The sequence below is a fragment of the Triticum aestivum genome, chromosome 6B (assembly GCF_018294505.1).
Source record: "Triticum aestivum cultivar Chinese Spring chromosome 6B, IWGSC CS RefSeq v2.1, whole genome shotgun sequence".
NCBI lineage: Eukaryota > Viridiplantae > Streptophyta > Magnoliopsida > Poales > Poaceae > Triticum > Triticum aestivum.
In genome coordinates, this window is record NC_057810.1 from 296,851,145 (window position 1) to 296,867,761 (window position 16,617).

Consider the following 16,617-nt stretch of genomic DNA (forward strand, 5'->3'; position numbering starts at 1 on the left):
TTTTCCTTTCTGTTTTAATCAATTTAAAATATTTATGCATTTTATAAAAATGTGTTTACTTCACCATAATTACCTTTGTAATATTTGACAACCACCGAACAATTTTATTTTAAAATTTGAAAACTTTTATTGTTTTCATCAATTTGAATTTTGAATTTGAACGGTTTCGAATTATTGCGAGGATAGCAACAGTAATCGGGATGACGTGCCATGATTAGCGTGGGATTACTGTAGCAAGATTATCCGGGCGTTACACATATACTACCATGTGGTAGTATATATACTAATTTATCATTTTGAGTATGTTCATGTACTATATATAAGATAATTCAAAATGAGTTACATGAAAAAATTGCACATGAGCCCATGATTTTTATTATATTTGTGAAATATGTACATATTTGTACATAAAAAAGAGTATACTCAAAATATGATACATACTACATGGAAAGTAGTATATATACTACATAAACATTGTTATATACTACATACTACACGTACATACTCTCAGTCTTGACAGATATTACCTACAACATGCAAAACGTAAGTGGTGGTAACTACCATTATTGGTAGGAAACATTTGTCCACTGGTGGTAGGACGCGAGCCTTCCTCTCAAAGTGAAAAAAAAAATCTCTGGCAATTTCTTAGGAACCGCCACACGAAATCCACCGACGTAGCTAAGTGTGGGAAAGTTTGAGGTGATACCAAGGCTTAGGTGATATGAGTTTCTATGTCGTTGGATCTAAGATCCAACACGGTATTTGAGAAGTTTCAGTGCTTGTGCGCAATTTTGAGACATTTGGATGACATTTTTGCAAAATATTTCAGAGCTCTCGGGAGCAGTCGGATCTGAGATCCAACGGCTCCCAAGAGCATGTGTCATGGTATCACCTAAGCTTCTTGGTCGACCTAAGATCCGACGACATTTGAGAAGCTCTAGTACTTGCGCGCAATTTTTAGACATTTGGATGACTTTTTGCAAAATGTTCAAGAGCTCTCGGGAGCCGTCGGTTCTGAGATCCAACGGCTTCCAAGAGCCTATATCATGGTATCACCTAAGTCACGGTATCATCTGATGTTTCCTCAGGTAAGTGTAACGGGCTCTTTGTGTGGTGTGGAAAGATGCTAAGAGGTCTTTTTAAAATATTCGTTACCGCGCTTTGCGTGGAGTGCCTCCCTCGGATGCTGATTTTCTCTCTGCTGAATTCGTTATGTAGTGCACCTAAGCGTGTTATGTGTCATTGTGTCGGAGCACTTTTACAAGCCATGTGGCAAATTCGCAACAAACTTACAATCAAGGTTGTTTCCCCGTCTCACCTTGCCGATTGTCTATTCAAATGTAATTTGTTCTGCAGCAGTGGATGCCGCTCGGGAAGTGAAGGGACGGTGAGGACATGTGATTGGTGATCAGCAAGATGCAAAATGTCTCCTTCCGGCTTCCACCCCTTAAGGTAGTGGCAGCCTTTTGGGTCTTTCTTGAGCCTACGTTGATGCCCAAGTTTTAGTTTCATGTTCCAAACCCTAGTGATGCTATGTTGGATCTGTATTGTTTTTGGATGACGTCTGTGCTTGGGTTGTATTAATTTAAAGTCGAATGCTCCTTGCACTTTGTTCTTAAAAATAAAAACATCCTAAACGTGTTAGCCAAGGAAAAAAGGTGAACCAACTTGGGGGTGGATGGTTATTAGGAGGACAATGGTATCCCCAGTCCATCAGGGTTTAAGTTCTAGACTTGACGCCGGTGCTCGCATTTTCCTATATTTATTTCAGGCCTTCTGGCAATGTGCGTTCAGTGGAAGAAAGACGTTCCCGTCGACGACGAAAGCGTCTGTGGCGACTTCATCAATCTCAAGATGATGTGTCAGCTCAGCTTCTCGAAGGTGCTCATAGGGGTAGGATATGCGTGTGTGCGTCATAGAAATAGGGATGAGTGTATGTGCGTATGTATGAGCGTCTGCGTTTCTACTGTGTTAAAAGAACCAGGCCAAGAAGAAATCTTAGACCGGTTCAAGAAAAATAAAGAACCGCTCGCAAAAAGAAAAGAAAAACAAAGAACCAGCCTCAGTTTCATTGCTGAAAACCCATTCTCAAGTGCAAGCCCTATCGTAACGCTTAGTCTTGTGTCCCGGCGAGCCCAACGTAAGAGCCACGAAACAAACGATCGTCCTCGTGGCAGCAAACTGGGGAGCAGGCGTGGCCGCCACGGCTTCGGTTCATACAAGTAGCGTTCAGACGGGCCACGAAGCCCACCTCGCCTCCCGCTGCCGCCTCCTTCATCACTAGGACCTTTTGCCTGGTCTCTACTCCTGTGCTGCTCCCGCGATCTCAGCGGGCGCCAACCGTAAGGATCCTCTGTTTCTTCTTCAAGAAAATACTTGAATGCTTTGTGGCGTATAATCGTTCGTCGATCTCACTGCTCGTTTCTCTCCTCGATTGCTCCCGTGCAGATCTGAGATCGAGCGGGGCTAGCGGCGGGCCGTGTCAACATGGAGTTGGTCTGTGTTTCTTCATTCCACTCTGTTCGTTCCATGGTCTTAGTTTAGTTTTTTCTTGCGCCGTTGGATTCGATTTGCTCGGGCGCCTAGTTAATTGAGTGGTTTACTGCGTGGTTTGAACTTGATCTGGCGATCGTGCTAGTTTACCGTCATAATTGACATGATCTCGGGACTCGGGCTCGGCACTAGATTGTTCGTTGGGGTTACCATACTCGCGATGAACCGAGGAGTCTGTCTGCTCCTGCTGCATTGGCTAGCGATGCATTCCTTGTCATCCTTCTGTTCCCTTCAAGAAGGGGTCAATTGGGGGTTGGCTTGCCCAAACATAGTTAATTCGGTGATCTCGTTAGTTTGCCTGAACTATTCTGTTTATTTTGGTTGATTGATTCATTAACCCTTTTTTTGTTGGTATCATTGCATCCCTTTGTCATAGTTCTCGTATTCTCATGCAATCATAGTATCATTTTATTTATTTTTGGCCGGGGGGGTAATCACAGTATCATTAGCACTCTTTGTCATGGTTCTTATATTCTCATTTTTCGTGTTTTTGTATTTGCGCAGGTGTTGCATGCTGGCAGTGGAAACAAGAATGCGTTTAAGGCACTCATTGCCGCTGAATACAGCGGCGTCAATGTTGAGCTGGTGAAGGACTTTCAGATGGGTGTCTCCAACCATACTCCAGACTTTCTCAAGATGAATCTTATCGAAAAGGTATGCAATAAACTTCTTCTCAAGATTTATGCAATAAAACAAACCTAATAGTGGGTACTTCTTTTGCAGGTTCCTCTTCTTGAGACTCCTGACGGTCCTGTTTTTGAGAGCAATGCCATCGCACGATATGGTAAAATAGCAACCAAATGATGCTTCTTTAATCTTTCATGGACATTTATTTTGATTTAGTACTTAACTCTCTCTCTCTCTCTCTCATCTTCCTAAAGTTGCTCGCATGAAGGCTGACAACCCACTTTACGGATCTTCACTGATGGAATACGTGAGTGTTGTTTGATATTCATTCCAGACATTACTTGTCAATTGCGCATCTTCTTAAAAGATTTTTTGTTCGGCTCAGGCGCACATTGAGCAATGGATTGACTTTTCTGCCACGGAGGTTGATGCTAACATTGGAAAATGGCTGTACCCACGTCTAGGATTCTACCCATATGTTGCTGTGGTAAGTGCGGCTATGAGGTGATCATGTACATACAGTATGTTCTTTACATTGAAAAATGTGGGTCTAATCTTCTTTTGCCCCAACAGATAGAGGACACATTTATTACTGCCTTGAAGAGAGCGTTGGGTGCCCTTGACACACACCTTGCATCAAACACGTATCTTGTTGGGCATTCCGTGACTCTTGCTGATATTGTGATGGCATGCAACCTTTACCATGGCTTCACTCGGATCATGACCAAGAGTTTCACATCCGTGTTCCCTCACGTGGAAAGGTACTTCTGGACCATGGTTAACCAGCCAAACATGAAGAAGGTCATGGGGGATGTGAAGCAGGCAGAGTCCGTCCCACCAGTTCAAAAGAAGGCTGCGGCACCAAAGGAGCAAAAGCCCAAGGATGCCAAGAAGGAAGCAAAGAAGAAGGAAGCCAAGAAGGAGGCCCAGAAGCCAGAGCCAGTTGAGAAAGCAGAGGAGGAAGAGGAGGCACCAAAACCAAAGCCAAAGAATGCTCTTGATTTGCTTCCTCCAAGCAAAATGATCCTTGATGAATGGAAGAAGCTGTACTCCAACACCAAGACCAACTTCCGGGAGGTTGCCATAAAAGGTCAGCTCCATTGTAAAATCCGGAAAAAAAAAGTTGCAACCACGTCAAGCTACTCATCTTCTCTCTGTGTTGCAGGCTTCTGGGACATGTATGACCCGGAGGGCTACTCCCTGTGGTTCTGCGACTTCAAGTACAACGAGGAGAACACCGTGTCCTTCGTGACCATGAACAAGGTGGGTGGGTTCCTGCAGCGGATGGACTTGTGCCGCAAGTACGCCTTCGGCAAGATGCTTGTGATAGGCTCCCAGCCACCTTTCAAGGTCAAGGGGCTTTGGCTCTTCCGTGGCCCTGAGATCCCCCAGTTTGTCATGGACGAGGTGTACGACATGGCCCTCTATGACTGGGCAAAGGTTGATCTCTCTGATGCGGCGCAGAAGGAACGCGTCAGCGCCATGATCGAGGACCTCGAGCCGTTTGAGGGCGAGGCGCTGCTGGACGCGAAATGCTTCAAGTGATCTATTCTCTTTGCGCTGCGGGACTGAGGAGATGAGCTGTTTAGGCTTTGGTCACTGTTAGTTAAAAGTTATGGATAATAGGAGATTGCAATATAATAGTAGTTCATACTATCTGGTTGTACTAGTTATTTTTCTTTTTGCGCTATTAAGAGAGTTCTGGTCAGATTTTAGTTACAAGAAACTGGAGAAGTTTGTGTCTGTCTAGTCTATGATAATTGATAACGCTGCTGTGGATATGTGATTCTTTTTTGAGGGAGTGGATATGGGATTTGGTTTGGTGTTTGCTCTGGTGGTGAATGCGTGGAGCTGCTATGTGGTTTCTGGGCCATGCTTTGCTTTTTATTGAGCGCTGCTATAGGGACGACATTGTTTAGATGATTGTTGGACGATGCGACGGATCCAACCATGCAGATGCAACGGATCCAACCATGCATGAATATAGCTGCATAGGCAAGTGATGCACAGCCGCCGGATCAAGCGCCGACCAAAATTTTTTTTTGAAACGGAGGCAAAAGCTTTGCCTCATCCATTAAATAAGAGAGAATAGAGTTTGCTACACGCCACCGAAATACACCACATGCGGATTACTCGCGTGCGATAAAAGACCCTAATTTCTTAGCTCCGGCGATGACCCAAAGGTGTGCCTCGGTAGAGATGGACGAAAGCAAGATTGGCGGTGGGGCACTCTTATGCTTAAAAACTCTTGCGTTCCGCTTGTTCCAAATTGTCCATGAGACTAGCATGGTGATGGAGGCCTTGGCTTGACGATCTGGCATTCCTTCGACGCAAGTGCTTGCCCACCAGTGTTGAACGGTTTCAAACAAGGGCCAAGCGGAAGTGTCGAGCCCGAGCATGGGGAATTTCCCAATGACCAGAGACCAAAGGCGCCGGGTGTAGCGGCACTTATAGAAGAGATGGGGCTCACACTCTTGCACTCTCTTGCAGAGAGGGCAAACATCACAATTTGGCCATCCTCGCTTTGCCAATCTATCCACCGTCCAGATTCTATCTTGAAGAGCTAGCCAAGCAAAAAAATTTACTTTTGGAGGCGCCCAAACCTTCCAAACCATCCTGTCCATGGGCGACAAGACCATCCCTAGAAATTGCGCTCTGTATGCGGAAGTCGCGGAGTACTTCCATTGCTCGTATGCTTCCAAATGATTTCATCATCGGTGAGCTCGTCAAGATGGACCTCATTAAGAAGCATCCAAAGAGTGAAGAACTGTGTGATGTGCTCGGCGGTTACGTTGGTGGGGGTTTTGATCTTGAGGATCCACGCGTTGTGCTTGAGGGCCTCCCTGACCTTCCAACTTTTTCTCTTGGAGGCTTTGAAGATGAGAGGGGCAATGTCTTTTGGCGAACGCCCAAGAAGCCAAGGAGAGTCCCAAAAGGGTGTCCTCGCTCCGTTACCAACGGTGATGGTGGTTGAGGCATAGAAAAAATTGAGGTCCTCCGCATCACATGGGTTTTCCATCCCCACCCACATCTTGTTGGGCTCTTTCCATTCGTACCACGGCCATCGTAACCGGAGAGCCCTCGTAAACTTGGAGGTGTTCAGGACCCCAAGCCCTCCGTACGAAAGAGGCCGACAAACTGTCTCCCAGTTCACTTTGCATTTGGCCCCCGATGTCTTTTCTGAGCCGGACCATAGGAAGGCTCGTTCAAGCTTGTTGACGTTGTGGAGGATGGTTGGCGGTATGACCAAAGGGGTGGCGGGGTAGAGCACTTGGGAAGTGATCACGGACTTGACTAGGGTCGTTCGCCCGATGGTGGTGATGTTTCGGCCATCATACGTTGGCAACTTGCTTGCCACTTTATCCACGAGGAATTGGAAGTCCACTAATTTCAGCTTCCACACGGAGAGGGGGAGACCCAAGTATCGCAAAGGAAAAGACGCCCGCGCAGCCGGCAAGCTTTGAGTTAGGGAATCCAAATCGTGCATAGAGTATCATCCGCAAAGTAGTTCCACTTTTTATTCAGGTGTATCTGGAGTCGAGCTATATGTAGTTCCTGCTTTGCTTTTTGTTCTCATGGCTTGAAGAATTGCTTTTAATCTAAGAAAATAACGAAGTGCAGGACATCCAGATTTAAAATTGATATTAAACAAAGTTATCTGCGACGCCCAGGAAAACATGACAATTCTGACTGTTTACTTTTATCCATAAAAAGAATTGTCGCCCCTGATTGGAAAAATAATGAGTATTGACTATTTTCATCACATCAATACATCATTACACATAAGAAGGCATGGTAATATGAATCTCCATTTTCAAAATGCGATAAAAGAGGGTGCATTTTATCAAAGAGATAACTGAAAGTATTAATATGCATTCATAGAGATTGAGATGCCAAGTAACATCTGCATACATGATATACAAGACTGCATGTGCTAAATATAAGCCTGCACTTTTTGCGGACATAAAGAACTTTTGGTTCCTTTTTTTTTCCTTTCCATTTTCTGTTTTGAACCAACAAAAATCAAGATCCTATCTTTGTAGTGAATTCTGATTCTCAGAATCACCCCCACCCGCTCCAAATACAGAACTGAACAATTATTTACCATGGCACAGAGCACTTCGTGTTGCGCCACATTTTCTTCACTTGGAACTAACACGCTACGCTTCCTTCAGCACCACCTTCGCGCTGCTGCATACAATTTTCACAAAAGGATGTGCAGAACCTTTGTCCATACGCATCCATACAGCAGAGATCTTGAATACATCTCCACGGGCTTCAACATGAAAAACTTGGTCATGTAGTAGCATAAATACTTATATTTTTTCTTCTTTTTTTGTGTTTATCCAGATATTTGTCTCACAAATTGTCAGAGGCTTTCTGTAACAAGTAGCCGCTGTAATTTCTTTAGCGGTGACAAGAGTTGGGAGAACGATGGTCGTTTGCTTGGATCGCTGCACCAAAGATTGACGAGGTCACTGTTAGTGAGGCAAGTAGCAGCAAAAGGAGAAAATAGAAGTTGAGAAAAGCGGAATATATTATTTCAAAATGATCTGTTATCTTACTTGTCCCAACATGAAGATATTATGCTAGCAACCAGTGGATCGACCTCTTTGGGAATGTCTAGTCGTTTGTTCTGGAACCCAACTGCTCCGACGACTTGCATTGGATTCAGCCCGCTCCAAGGTACAAGCAACGTTGCTAATTCCCATAGGATTACTCCAAAACTGTAGACATCACACCTGATGCCAGCATTCAATTTTCTATCAGCACAAAAGCATGGCAGGAACAGGAGAAGAGCAACATGACTTCGGGAAACTGAACTCACATCTCATTAGCTGGCTCATTACGCAGGACCTCTGGTGCCATCCACTCCGGCTGTAGGCCAACAGGAAATACAGTCATGATAAGTTATTTACAGCAGATACACACCAGCTCAACAAGGAAAATGTAGGAGGCAATATGCCATTTGTTGGACGGAACCAATGAATCAGTAAATGATTCTAGATGAACGGAGTATTGCATAAGAGCCAAACATAACAAAACAAAAGTATAAATAAAAAGATCAAGGATATTACTGTTCCAGCTGTCGACTTGGAGGAAAGAAAAGTGTGATGCTTCAACCTTGACATCCCAAAATCTGACACCTGCATGGTAAAATACATATGTACTCTGTAAATAAAAGAAAGGATAGGATAGACATTAATTCCTGCAATAAAACTGTTATTACTCTGCAGTTGTTCAGTATTGTACTGTTAAGTTTCAGTTAGACCAACTTCACACTCGACTATACAACCAACAATTTGCGCATTTAATAATAGTACAAAGGTACATAAAAGATGACCGCATCTCTTTCTCCAAGCTCACAAACCCTACATATTTTAGGTGCTGCATCCCTCTGGCATTGTTTCATAAGTACTCCCTCCGTCCGCAAATACTTGTCATCAAAATGGATAAAAGGGGATGGATCTAGACATATTTTAGTTCTAGATACATCTCTTTTTATCTATTTTGATGACAAGTATTTTCGGACGGAGGGAGTACTTATTAAACAGCAGCCTAGCAAGAATACTCTTGGCTATATTCAAACTAAACTCTGAATCTTAGGGCCTGTTTGGTTCATGACTAACTTTGCCACAACTAAGCTTAGACAAAGTGTGGCTGCCACAAACAGTGTGGCTAACAAAATGTGGCAAGATTTGGCAAAAAATTGAGCCTATGACATGCGGGCCATGTTGCTAGAAAAGTATGGCGAGCCACAAGTGTGGCAATGAACCAAACACATGCCTAAGATGTTGTGGCACGACTAAGGTTAGTCGTGGCAATCTTAGGCTGTAAACCAAACAGGCCCTTAGCCTCCACTCCGTCTGCACCTTCTCATTATATTTATGCTCATTTAATGCAAGTGCAGCATCCCATTTTGACCCTAGCTAAGAATACCCAAATATTCATTGAACAGCTCGGTTTCACCCAAGCTGATCACTAAGTCACCAACAAGCCTATATATTAAATACTCCTGAGAATGTGTACTCTCACCTTTTGATATACCACTCTTATCATTTTTAATATACTTTATTAGTTAACTATAAGATATCCCAATCTAGTAGCATAAACAATATCACTGGGCCCCTTCAATTTTGCAATATACCCTTGATGTACATAAAAGCAGTATAAGCGCAAACTATGTAAAATATATACTCAAATTAAAATTTCCATAGAACTCAATTGGCAGTATATCTAGTAATTACAAATGGAGTTTATTTAAAATCATATATAAGCACAACAGACGTGTATATATTGTACATGAGGAGTTTACATACTCCCAGGAGTACGGAACCATTTCCTATTAAATATATAAACAAGGACATGCAATCCAGAGATCTATGTAAAAACAGGTATGGAAAATTAAGATTGGTGCATATTTTTTCTAAAGCAACATCATACCACCTTTAGACAACCCTTGATTCATCAGTGGGCAGCTAATGGTACAAATGTTTATTAAAGGTGAAAGTAGACTTACAAATTACAACAAAACTAGCATGCTCGTTCATTAACTGAAAGATGATTGTGAAGAAGAGAATCACCTTAACAACCCAATTTTTGTCCACTAAAAGATTTGGTGATTTCAAATCACGATGTACAATAGTAGGATGGCTAGTGTGCAAGTAATTCATTCCTTTTGCCTGAAAGAATGAAATAAATATCAACTGACTGACAAAACAAGCCACGACAGATGACAGCAAACAAAGCAACTAGCCAAAGCTTACCACATCAAATGCCATCTTCAACCTTCGTGTTTCATCAACTTTGCTATTTGGCCGATGCAATAGGCGATATAGGCTCCCTCTGGCAAAATAAAGTACATCATTTTTGCTATAATTTGGAAGGCATTTTTCTTGTTTAAAAAGAGGGAGCTGCAGAAACCTTGGAAGGTATTCGGTTAATATAGAGAGATTTGGAGGTTGCGTCACATATCCCAAGAAAAGAACTACATTGGGGTGTCTCAGCCTTGACATGATTCGCACCTAAAAGATAACTAATACACACTTAGTTGACGCACAAGTTCGATAATAGCTGATACTTTAACTGTAAGGGAGACGCAAAAGTGAACTTACTTCACATTTGAATTGCTCCAGTGCAACACCTGACAAATCCTGGTCAAGGAATTTCTTTACAGCAACCTCCTGGGATAAATGAGGACAATACATTACGATAGCAGGAATCAAAAAACAAATTAGAAATTGAGTTCCACTATAAATCTTCCTCTTCTGACTTGGTGAATTTCTAAAATTGGACCTGACTTTTCCAGTTGGTTAACTTTTTAAGGCTTATTTCAATCTTGTTAATTGGTTAGCTTTTAGTAACAACATGCATAGAATAGCACTGCTAGAGAAAACTAGTTTTAACTTGAGACAACTAGTTTTAACTTCATGTAACCATGACCCACCATAAATAACACAGTTTTACTATCAAATACGCATTAAACTGAATATGAAGTGCATAGAGACAACTGATCTGCACAAGAAACATCACTTCATCGGCATTAGCAACCCACCACCTTTTATTGCCTTGCAATATGAATTATGTTGCAGGAGGATGGGGGTATTGATGAAGATGTGAACCATCGAATCAAAGCCGGATGGATGAAGTGGCGCCAAGCTTTTGGCATTCTCTGTGACAAGAGAGTGCCACAAAAGCTAAAAGGCAAGTTCTACAGGACGGCGGTTCGACCCGCAATGTTGTATGGCGCGGAGTGTTGGCCGACTAAAAGGCGACATGTTCAACAGTTAGGTGTGGCGGAGATGCGTATGTTGAGATGGATGTGTGGCCACACGAGGAAGGATCGAGTCCGGAATGATGATATACAAGATAGAGTTGGGGTAGCACCAATTGAGGAGAAGCTTGTCCAGCATTGTCTGAGATGGTTTGGGCATATTCAGCGCAGGCCTCCAGAAGCTCCAGTGCATAGCGGACGGCTAAAGCGTGCGGAGAATGTCAAGAGAGGGCGGGGTCGACCGAATTTGACATGGGAGGAGTCCGTTAAGAGAGACCTGAAGGATTGGAGTATCGACAAAGAGCTAGCTATGGACAGGGGTGCGTGGAAGCTTGCTATCCATGTGCCAGAGCCATGAGTTGGTTGCGAGATCTTATGGGTTTCACCTCTAGCCTACCCCAACTTGTTTGGGACTAAAGGCTTTGTTGTTGTTGTTGTTGTTGCAATATGAATTATATGTGATATAGTGCATAATATGTCAAAACTGAAAATTCCTAGCAAATATATGGATATGCAAGTTCACTATGAATATGTAACTTACCGTGCCATTCCAATCTGCATGATAAACTTCCCCATATGAACCTGCGGAGGAAAATGTAAGTTCATTGAATGGAGAATACATTACAAAAAGAGAGGATCAACACAACTGATTGCAGAAGTGTAACACAAAATTGGCTAAGAAGATAATACTTCAATAGAACTGCATAACAAGATCCAACTAATTCATTATTACTCCCCGTGTTACTTAAGAAGTGCATATTTGTCTTTACCTATCAAAGTCTCAAAGATTAAATTTCCAACAAATAAGAAATTTCAGAGTTGAAACATCAGAGCCTGACATTCCAATATTTCTTTTAACTTCATAGAGTTTTACCAGCAGCAACAAGCATAACACGTTCAGTTTTGCAACACATATGTTCCTGTGAGCTAGTTTTCATTTAAGAAACTTAATGCGGCATGTTTCCTTAACTTCCTTCTAAACCTAAACTAACCATTTACTGCCTTATTAGAAGGACAAGGATAGGAAATTTACAAGCATACCTAGACCAATGCGCTCTCCTATATGAAGATCTTCCCATGATATTTCATCTTCAGCAACATCATCCATAACAGAGCTGATTGTTTTCATACTAGAACAGCTCAACTTGCCCAAATTCGCACTGCTACTTCCTGACATGTTTGCCAAAGAATGTTCAGCAACCCTTTCACCCTCAATTGAAATAGTACCCAAACTTCCGATAGTTGCTTCTGTATTTTCTACAGGGTATTGTACATCTTCACAAGGTGGCAAGGGAATCTTTGGTAAAGAATCTTCAGCTACAGAACGTTCTGCTGAATTTTGACCTGTTTGAGCAACTAGCAACCACCCAGGAGTTTCTTTAACTTCAGAAGAAGAGTTTTTGCCCATCCCTGTTGTATTGCCAGAATTATGACTATTTTGACATGATAACAAACCAGATGGTAGCAAAGCACCACCCTCCAGGAGCAGGTCATGCAAATTTTGTGCGAACTGTGGGTCCACTACTCCAGGAACTAAATACTTCGAAGTGTCATTCACTTTCTTCTGCTGAGAAATACCGCCTTTAATGTTGAATTCATCAAATTGGCCTTCGTCGGAGATAATGCGTTGTTTAAGTGGGTCCTCTGTGTGACATGTATCTTCCAAATGTGGAGTCGGAAGTTCTAGGACAGAATTACGATCAGATGAACTTCCACCCATGTCATTTTTACTCTCATATACACCGCTAACCTGCTCAAGAGCTATGCATAGTTCTGCAACACTCTCTTCAATGGCGTCACTGCTCAGTTGACTATTGTTGGAGTCCTGAAATTGACTGACAGAAATCTCTGAAGGTATTAAGGTGCCTGGAGCTCCCATCAAGTCAACAATATATTCAGCACTGCAAAAGCCCCATAAGATTTTTTTTTGTGCGTCAATAAATTAAATATCCTAAGATCAAGTACGAAAAGATAGTTAGCAATAATAAAAGGAACATACCTGTCAAAGTCGATTTTAACAAAGTTAATAGCGCCTTCATCTGTTCCAGTATAACATATTCCTTTGACAAGCTTGCATGGCAGATTAACTCGGTCAGCTAGTACCTGAAACCATTTTGATGAGTTGTTTTCTTTGCTCAGGGGATCCACTGCAGAAGGCAATAAAAAAAGCAAATGCAATAATCTTACGGCATCTACTACATGTATGGTGCGGCAAATCCATGATCCACAAATGCATCCCTTTTATCAAATATGCATGGGCTGAGCAACCCCTTTCTCTGCTCATTGCGACCTCATAAGCGCCTACTAGTGTACGCTTCATGAGGTCCACCACTGTTTGTTCTCCCCTTCTATCAATGGAATGATACGCTCCGCGCGTATTCGCGAAAAAAAAAACAGTTTTGCTAGAACTCATCTAGATGAGATATAATTTGGTCTCATTCACCTTTTATAGCCATTGGATGTGATGCTATAAGATGTGTGTGTGCTGACGTGGTGGGTTGTATCTGTTCTTGTTTTCCAGGTGAATGAGACCATATTATATCTCATCTAGATGAGTTCTAGGTACTCCCAAAAAAAAATATCAACTATGCATCTGGTGCAGCAAATCCATGAATCAACAACGCACAGCAAACTAGGATAACTACTTTATTCAACTACCATAACTTCTTCACTAGTTATCTTGGTTGTTAGGCAACTAATCTTCAAAAGTAAATACTCTGAACAGCAGTTACACAATATAAACTATGCAATGTGACGGAAATTATTAGCATCCACCCATGCCACATTTGCTACAGTCATATATAATGTAATGTGGTAGGTTATTGGTCACATGAACACAGGACATTTGCAGAGGTACTAACCTTAAAAAGTAGAGATCTGTGGCGCGAGAGCCCAATTCCAAGTGAACCAAGAGGAAGGGCAATACTGTTTAGCCCAGCACAGAGCTGGCGGCTCTTTGTGGACCATTCCCTGTTCATCGCATCAGCATCCTCCACTACACCACCCATGGCATCAACTACTAGGCTAGCTATCTTCTGTACAAGCTCAGCTGACGCAATTCCACCGCGTTCTGCCCTACTTTGTGCAGCAATCTCCATTGCTCTCCCCTCAAGGCGCTTCAACATGAGATCACGCTCCCGGTTCACCAAAATGACGACATAAGCAACATCTCGCCCTACGGGAATCGCCCTGAGGCTGGTCAAGGATGGGAATTTGACCTGGAAGCCCGGATCCATGGGTGCGCCACAGACGTCGTAGAACCCATCCGAGAGCTTCTCATCGTAGTTGACCACGTTGTGGTTCCAGTAGCGGGCGGAGAGGGCCTCCATGGTGGTCCGGTCCCCGGGCGCGGCGGGCGGGCCACCCAGGCTGATGCGCTCGGCGGCGCGCATCTGAACGGAGTCCGGATCGACGAGCCCCGCGGGATCCGACGCCGAGATCGCGAGGGCGAGGCGCACGTGGTACTCCTCCTCCAGGCGCGTCATGGTCGTCTCCGCCCCCATCCCCGTCGGCTCCTCGGGGGCCGCGGGCAGCGGAGGGTCGGCAACCGCGGCGGCCACGACCGGCGGCGGCAGAGGCGAGTGGGCGGAGCGCCGTTGGCGCGGGCGGTGGTGGTCGGGGGACGGGGTCGCCGCAGTGGCCCCGCCGGCGCTGGCGGTGCCGGCGCCGGAGAGGTGCAGCTTGCGGAGGAGGTGCTTCATGCGTGACATGGGCGGCGGCAGCGAGGGGGCATCCGGCGCGGCGAGGGTTTCGAGGACCTTCTTCTTCCTCCTCGATCCAATCCAATCCAATCCAATCCAACACGGCTAGCTAATCCGACGGGCGGAGGTATTAAAAATCTGCTGCTATTCTAGAATAGATCCATCCAATTGCGGGGTACTATTCCTCCCCCGAAATATTCTATCGCGCCCAGTTGCCCTGGGCGATATATTCGTTGCTTCGCCTTGGCCTCCTCGCGGTGAAGCCTCCAAGACGGCAGCAGTACTATCTTCCCCTCTCTCTTTTTTTTCTTCCTACTGGCGTGGCGTGGCGTGGTGGTCGTGTGGGGTGAGGGTAGCGATAAAATGCTACTGAAATGGTAACGTGCGGTCTCCCGTTTCAGGGCAGAGCTACGTAAGGGGAAGGAAGGTGAGGATGACGGGGAGCGCAGGTGACGTGAATGGGTTTCGATCGTGCGGCCCTGATCCTGCTCCGCTGGCGCGTGGCGTGGTCACTGGTGTTCTCCGACCGATAAAAAGCAATTTGAGAAACTAAAATGTTACTCCCTCTAGTGTCAAAAACGTTCTTATATTATGAGATGGAGGAAGTATCTCCCTGATGTTTTCTGAGAGGGGATGACAAACGAACACGATTTTTGGCAGTTTTAATTATAACGCGAGATCAAACGGTGCCAGTTTTAAAAGAAAAAATGACTTGTTATGTTTTCCTTTTGAGTAACAATGTCTTGTCTTGTTATTTTGATGAAATAGCACACTTTTGATGATAGTCGGATAAAATACCACAAATTGAGTTTCTTCCTCCCTTTCAAGTCCGAGACCACACGTCAAATTTGGCCTCGGTCCTTTTCACCTAGCGATCCTAGTTTCATCGAAATAGGAACAAAGGCAACTCAAAAAATAAAAATAAAAACAAGAAACAAAGATGAGGCAGAGGAAACAACGCCGCCATCTCGCCTTGCTTCCTCCCCAGAGCACAGTCACCTCGCTGTGGCACTACCTCGCCCGCGTGCCATCTATTCCTGTGGAGGCGGCGTCGCCATCCACCGCGCTCCGGTCACTCCCTCGCCGTGCCAAAGAAGAAGGGCGCCATTGTCCGTCGTGCTCCAGTCACTCCCTTGCGGTGTCGGAGAAGAAGGGCGCAGCTCCTTCAAGTGCCCCTCCAGCTTGTCTTGGATATGTTGTAGCACTATTGTAGTTGTATGTTGTTGTAGATGAAAGTTCCTTCTAGCTGAAGCTTGCGATAGCTGCTCCCTATTGTAGTTGAAAGTTGCTGCTCGAATTTACAATCTGGACAAAAGCAAAGTATATACTTTGGTCATGTGCCAGTGCTAGCTTGGACGGAGTACATTTATGGCATGTGCATTCGGTCATATCACTATTGTAGAATGCTTACACACAATCTTAATTGATGGCGCACCCCCTTCAATCCATGCTACCACTATTTATTTATTTTGAATAACAGTGGTGTGGGCATCGCTATGCCCTTACTGGTAGCGTGCTCGCTTGCTCGCACGCCACTGTCGCATGGGCCCAGTAGCTTGCCCCAGCCGCCAGCATTATTGATGGTGTGTCAAAAACTCGATACGCCAGCATTATTTGGACTAGTTGTGGTGTGGGCCAAATGACACGCTACACGAGGGTTTCGGGCGTTTTCTGGGCCTTATTTCAAGTTATTTTTACGTGGGCTGCGAGGCCCACACCACTACCTAGTTTGTTTTTACCTAGGTCGAAAGCTATTAGTCCACACACTTTCTAACTCCACTCACCCATTTTCCTCTGGTGACCCACCGCAATATCTTGCCGCCGGAGCGAGTCACCACGACAGATTTGATCCCTGCTCTCCTTCCCTCACGCCTCCCTCATGTGTGGTCACGCCCAATTATGTGTGTTCTTATATATATTGGATAGACTAATTGATATATATTGGACGATATGCTTAGTGTT

General features: G+C 44.2%; 2 protein-coding genes across 2 annotated transcripts; one reads left to right on the forward strand and one right to left on the reverse strand.

Moving 5' to 3' along the window:
• The first annotated feature begins 1,782 nt into the window (after positions 1 to 1,782).
• Positions 1,783 to 4,725, forward strand: LOC123139177 (elongation factor 1-gamma 2). Its single transcript, XM_044558989.1, has 7 exons — positions 1,783 to 1,881; positions 3,058 to 3,207; positions 3,277 to 3,337; positions 3,435 to 3,487; positions 3,566 to 3,667; positions 3,754 to 4,270; positions 4,346 to 4,725. The coding sequence occupies exons 1-7, from the start codon at positions 1,783 to 1,785 to the stop codon at positions 4,723 to 4,725; spliced, it is 1,362 nt and encodes a 453-aa protein (XP_044414924.1).
• A 2,308-nt stretch (positions 4,726 to 7,033) lies between these two features.
• Positions 7,034 to 14,938, reverse strand: LOC123137001 (probable serine/threonine-protein kinase SIS8). The gene is made up of 12 exons (XM_044556532.1): positions 13,816 to 14,938; positions 12,954 to 13,057; positions 11,996 to 12,855; positions 11,496 to 11,536; positions 10,296 to 10,364; positions 10,105 to 10,205; positions 9,948 to 10,026; positions 9,765 to 9,863; positions 8,259 to 8,327; positions 8,009 to 8,058; positions 7,746 to 7,922; positions 7,034 to 7,634 (listed from the first exon to the last, which is right to left on the reverse strand). Exons 1-12 carry the CDS (start codon positions 14,662 to 14,664, stop codon positions 7,550 to 7,552), a joined length of 2,583 nt encoding a protein of 860 aa, XP_044412467.1. The 5' UTR covers positions 14,665 to 14,938; the 3' UTR covers positions 7,034 to 7,549.
• Between the last annotated feature and the right edge of the window lie 1,679 nt (positions 14,939 to 16,617).

What these genes read in the sequence shown, in the direction of transcription:
- LOC123139177 (XM_044558989.1), top strand. Translation starts at nt 1,783, where the DNA reads ATGTGCGTTCAGTGGAAGAAAGACGTTCCCGTCGACGACGAAAGCGTC. An exon ending in AGATGAATCTTATCGAAAAG is followed by an intron (nt 3,208 to 3,276) that starts GTATGCAATAAA and finishes CTTCTTTTGCAG; the next exon opens with GTTCCTCTTCTTGAGACTCC. An exon ending in TCTACCCATATGTTGCTGTG is followed by an intron (nt 3,668 to 3,753) that starts GTAAGTGCGGCT and finishes TTGCCCCAACAG; the next exon opens with ATAGAGGACACATTTATTAC.
- LOC123137001 (XM_044556532.1), bottom strand. Translation starts at nt 14,664, where the DNA reads ATGTCACGCATGAAGCACCTCCTCCGCAAGCTGCACCTCTCCGGCGCC. An exon ending in GTTAAAATCGACTTTGACAG is followed by an intron (nt 12,856 to 12,953) that starts GTATGTTCCTTT and finishes GGGCTTTTGCAG; the next exon opens with TGCTGAATATATTGTTGACT. An exon ending in TGGAGCAATTCAAATGTGAA is followed by an intron (nt 10,206 to 10,295) that starts GTAAGTTCACTT and finishes GTTATCTTTTAG; the next exon opens with GTGCGAATCATGTCAAGGCT.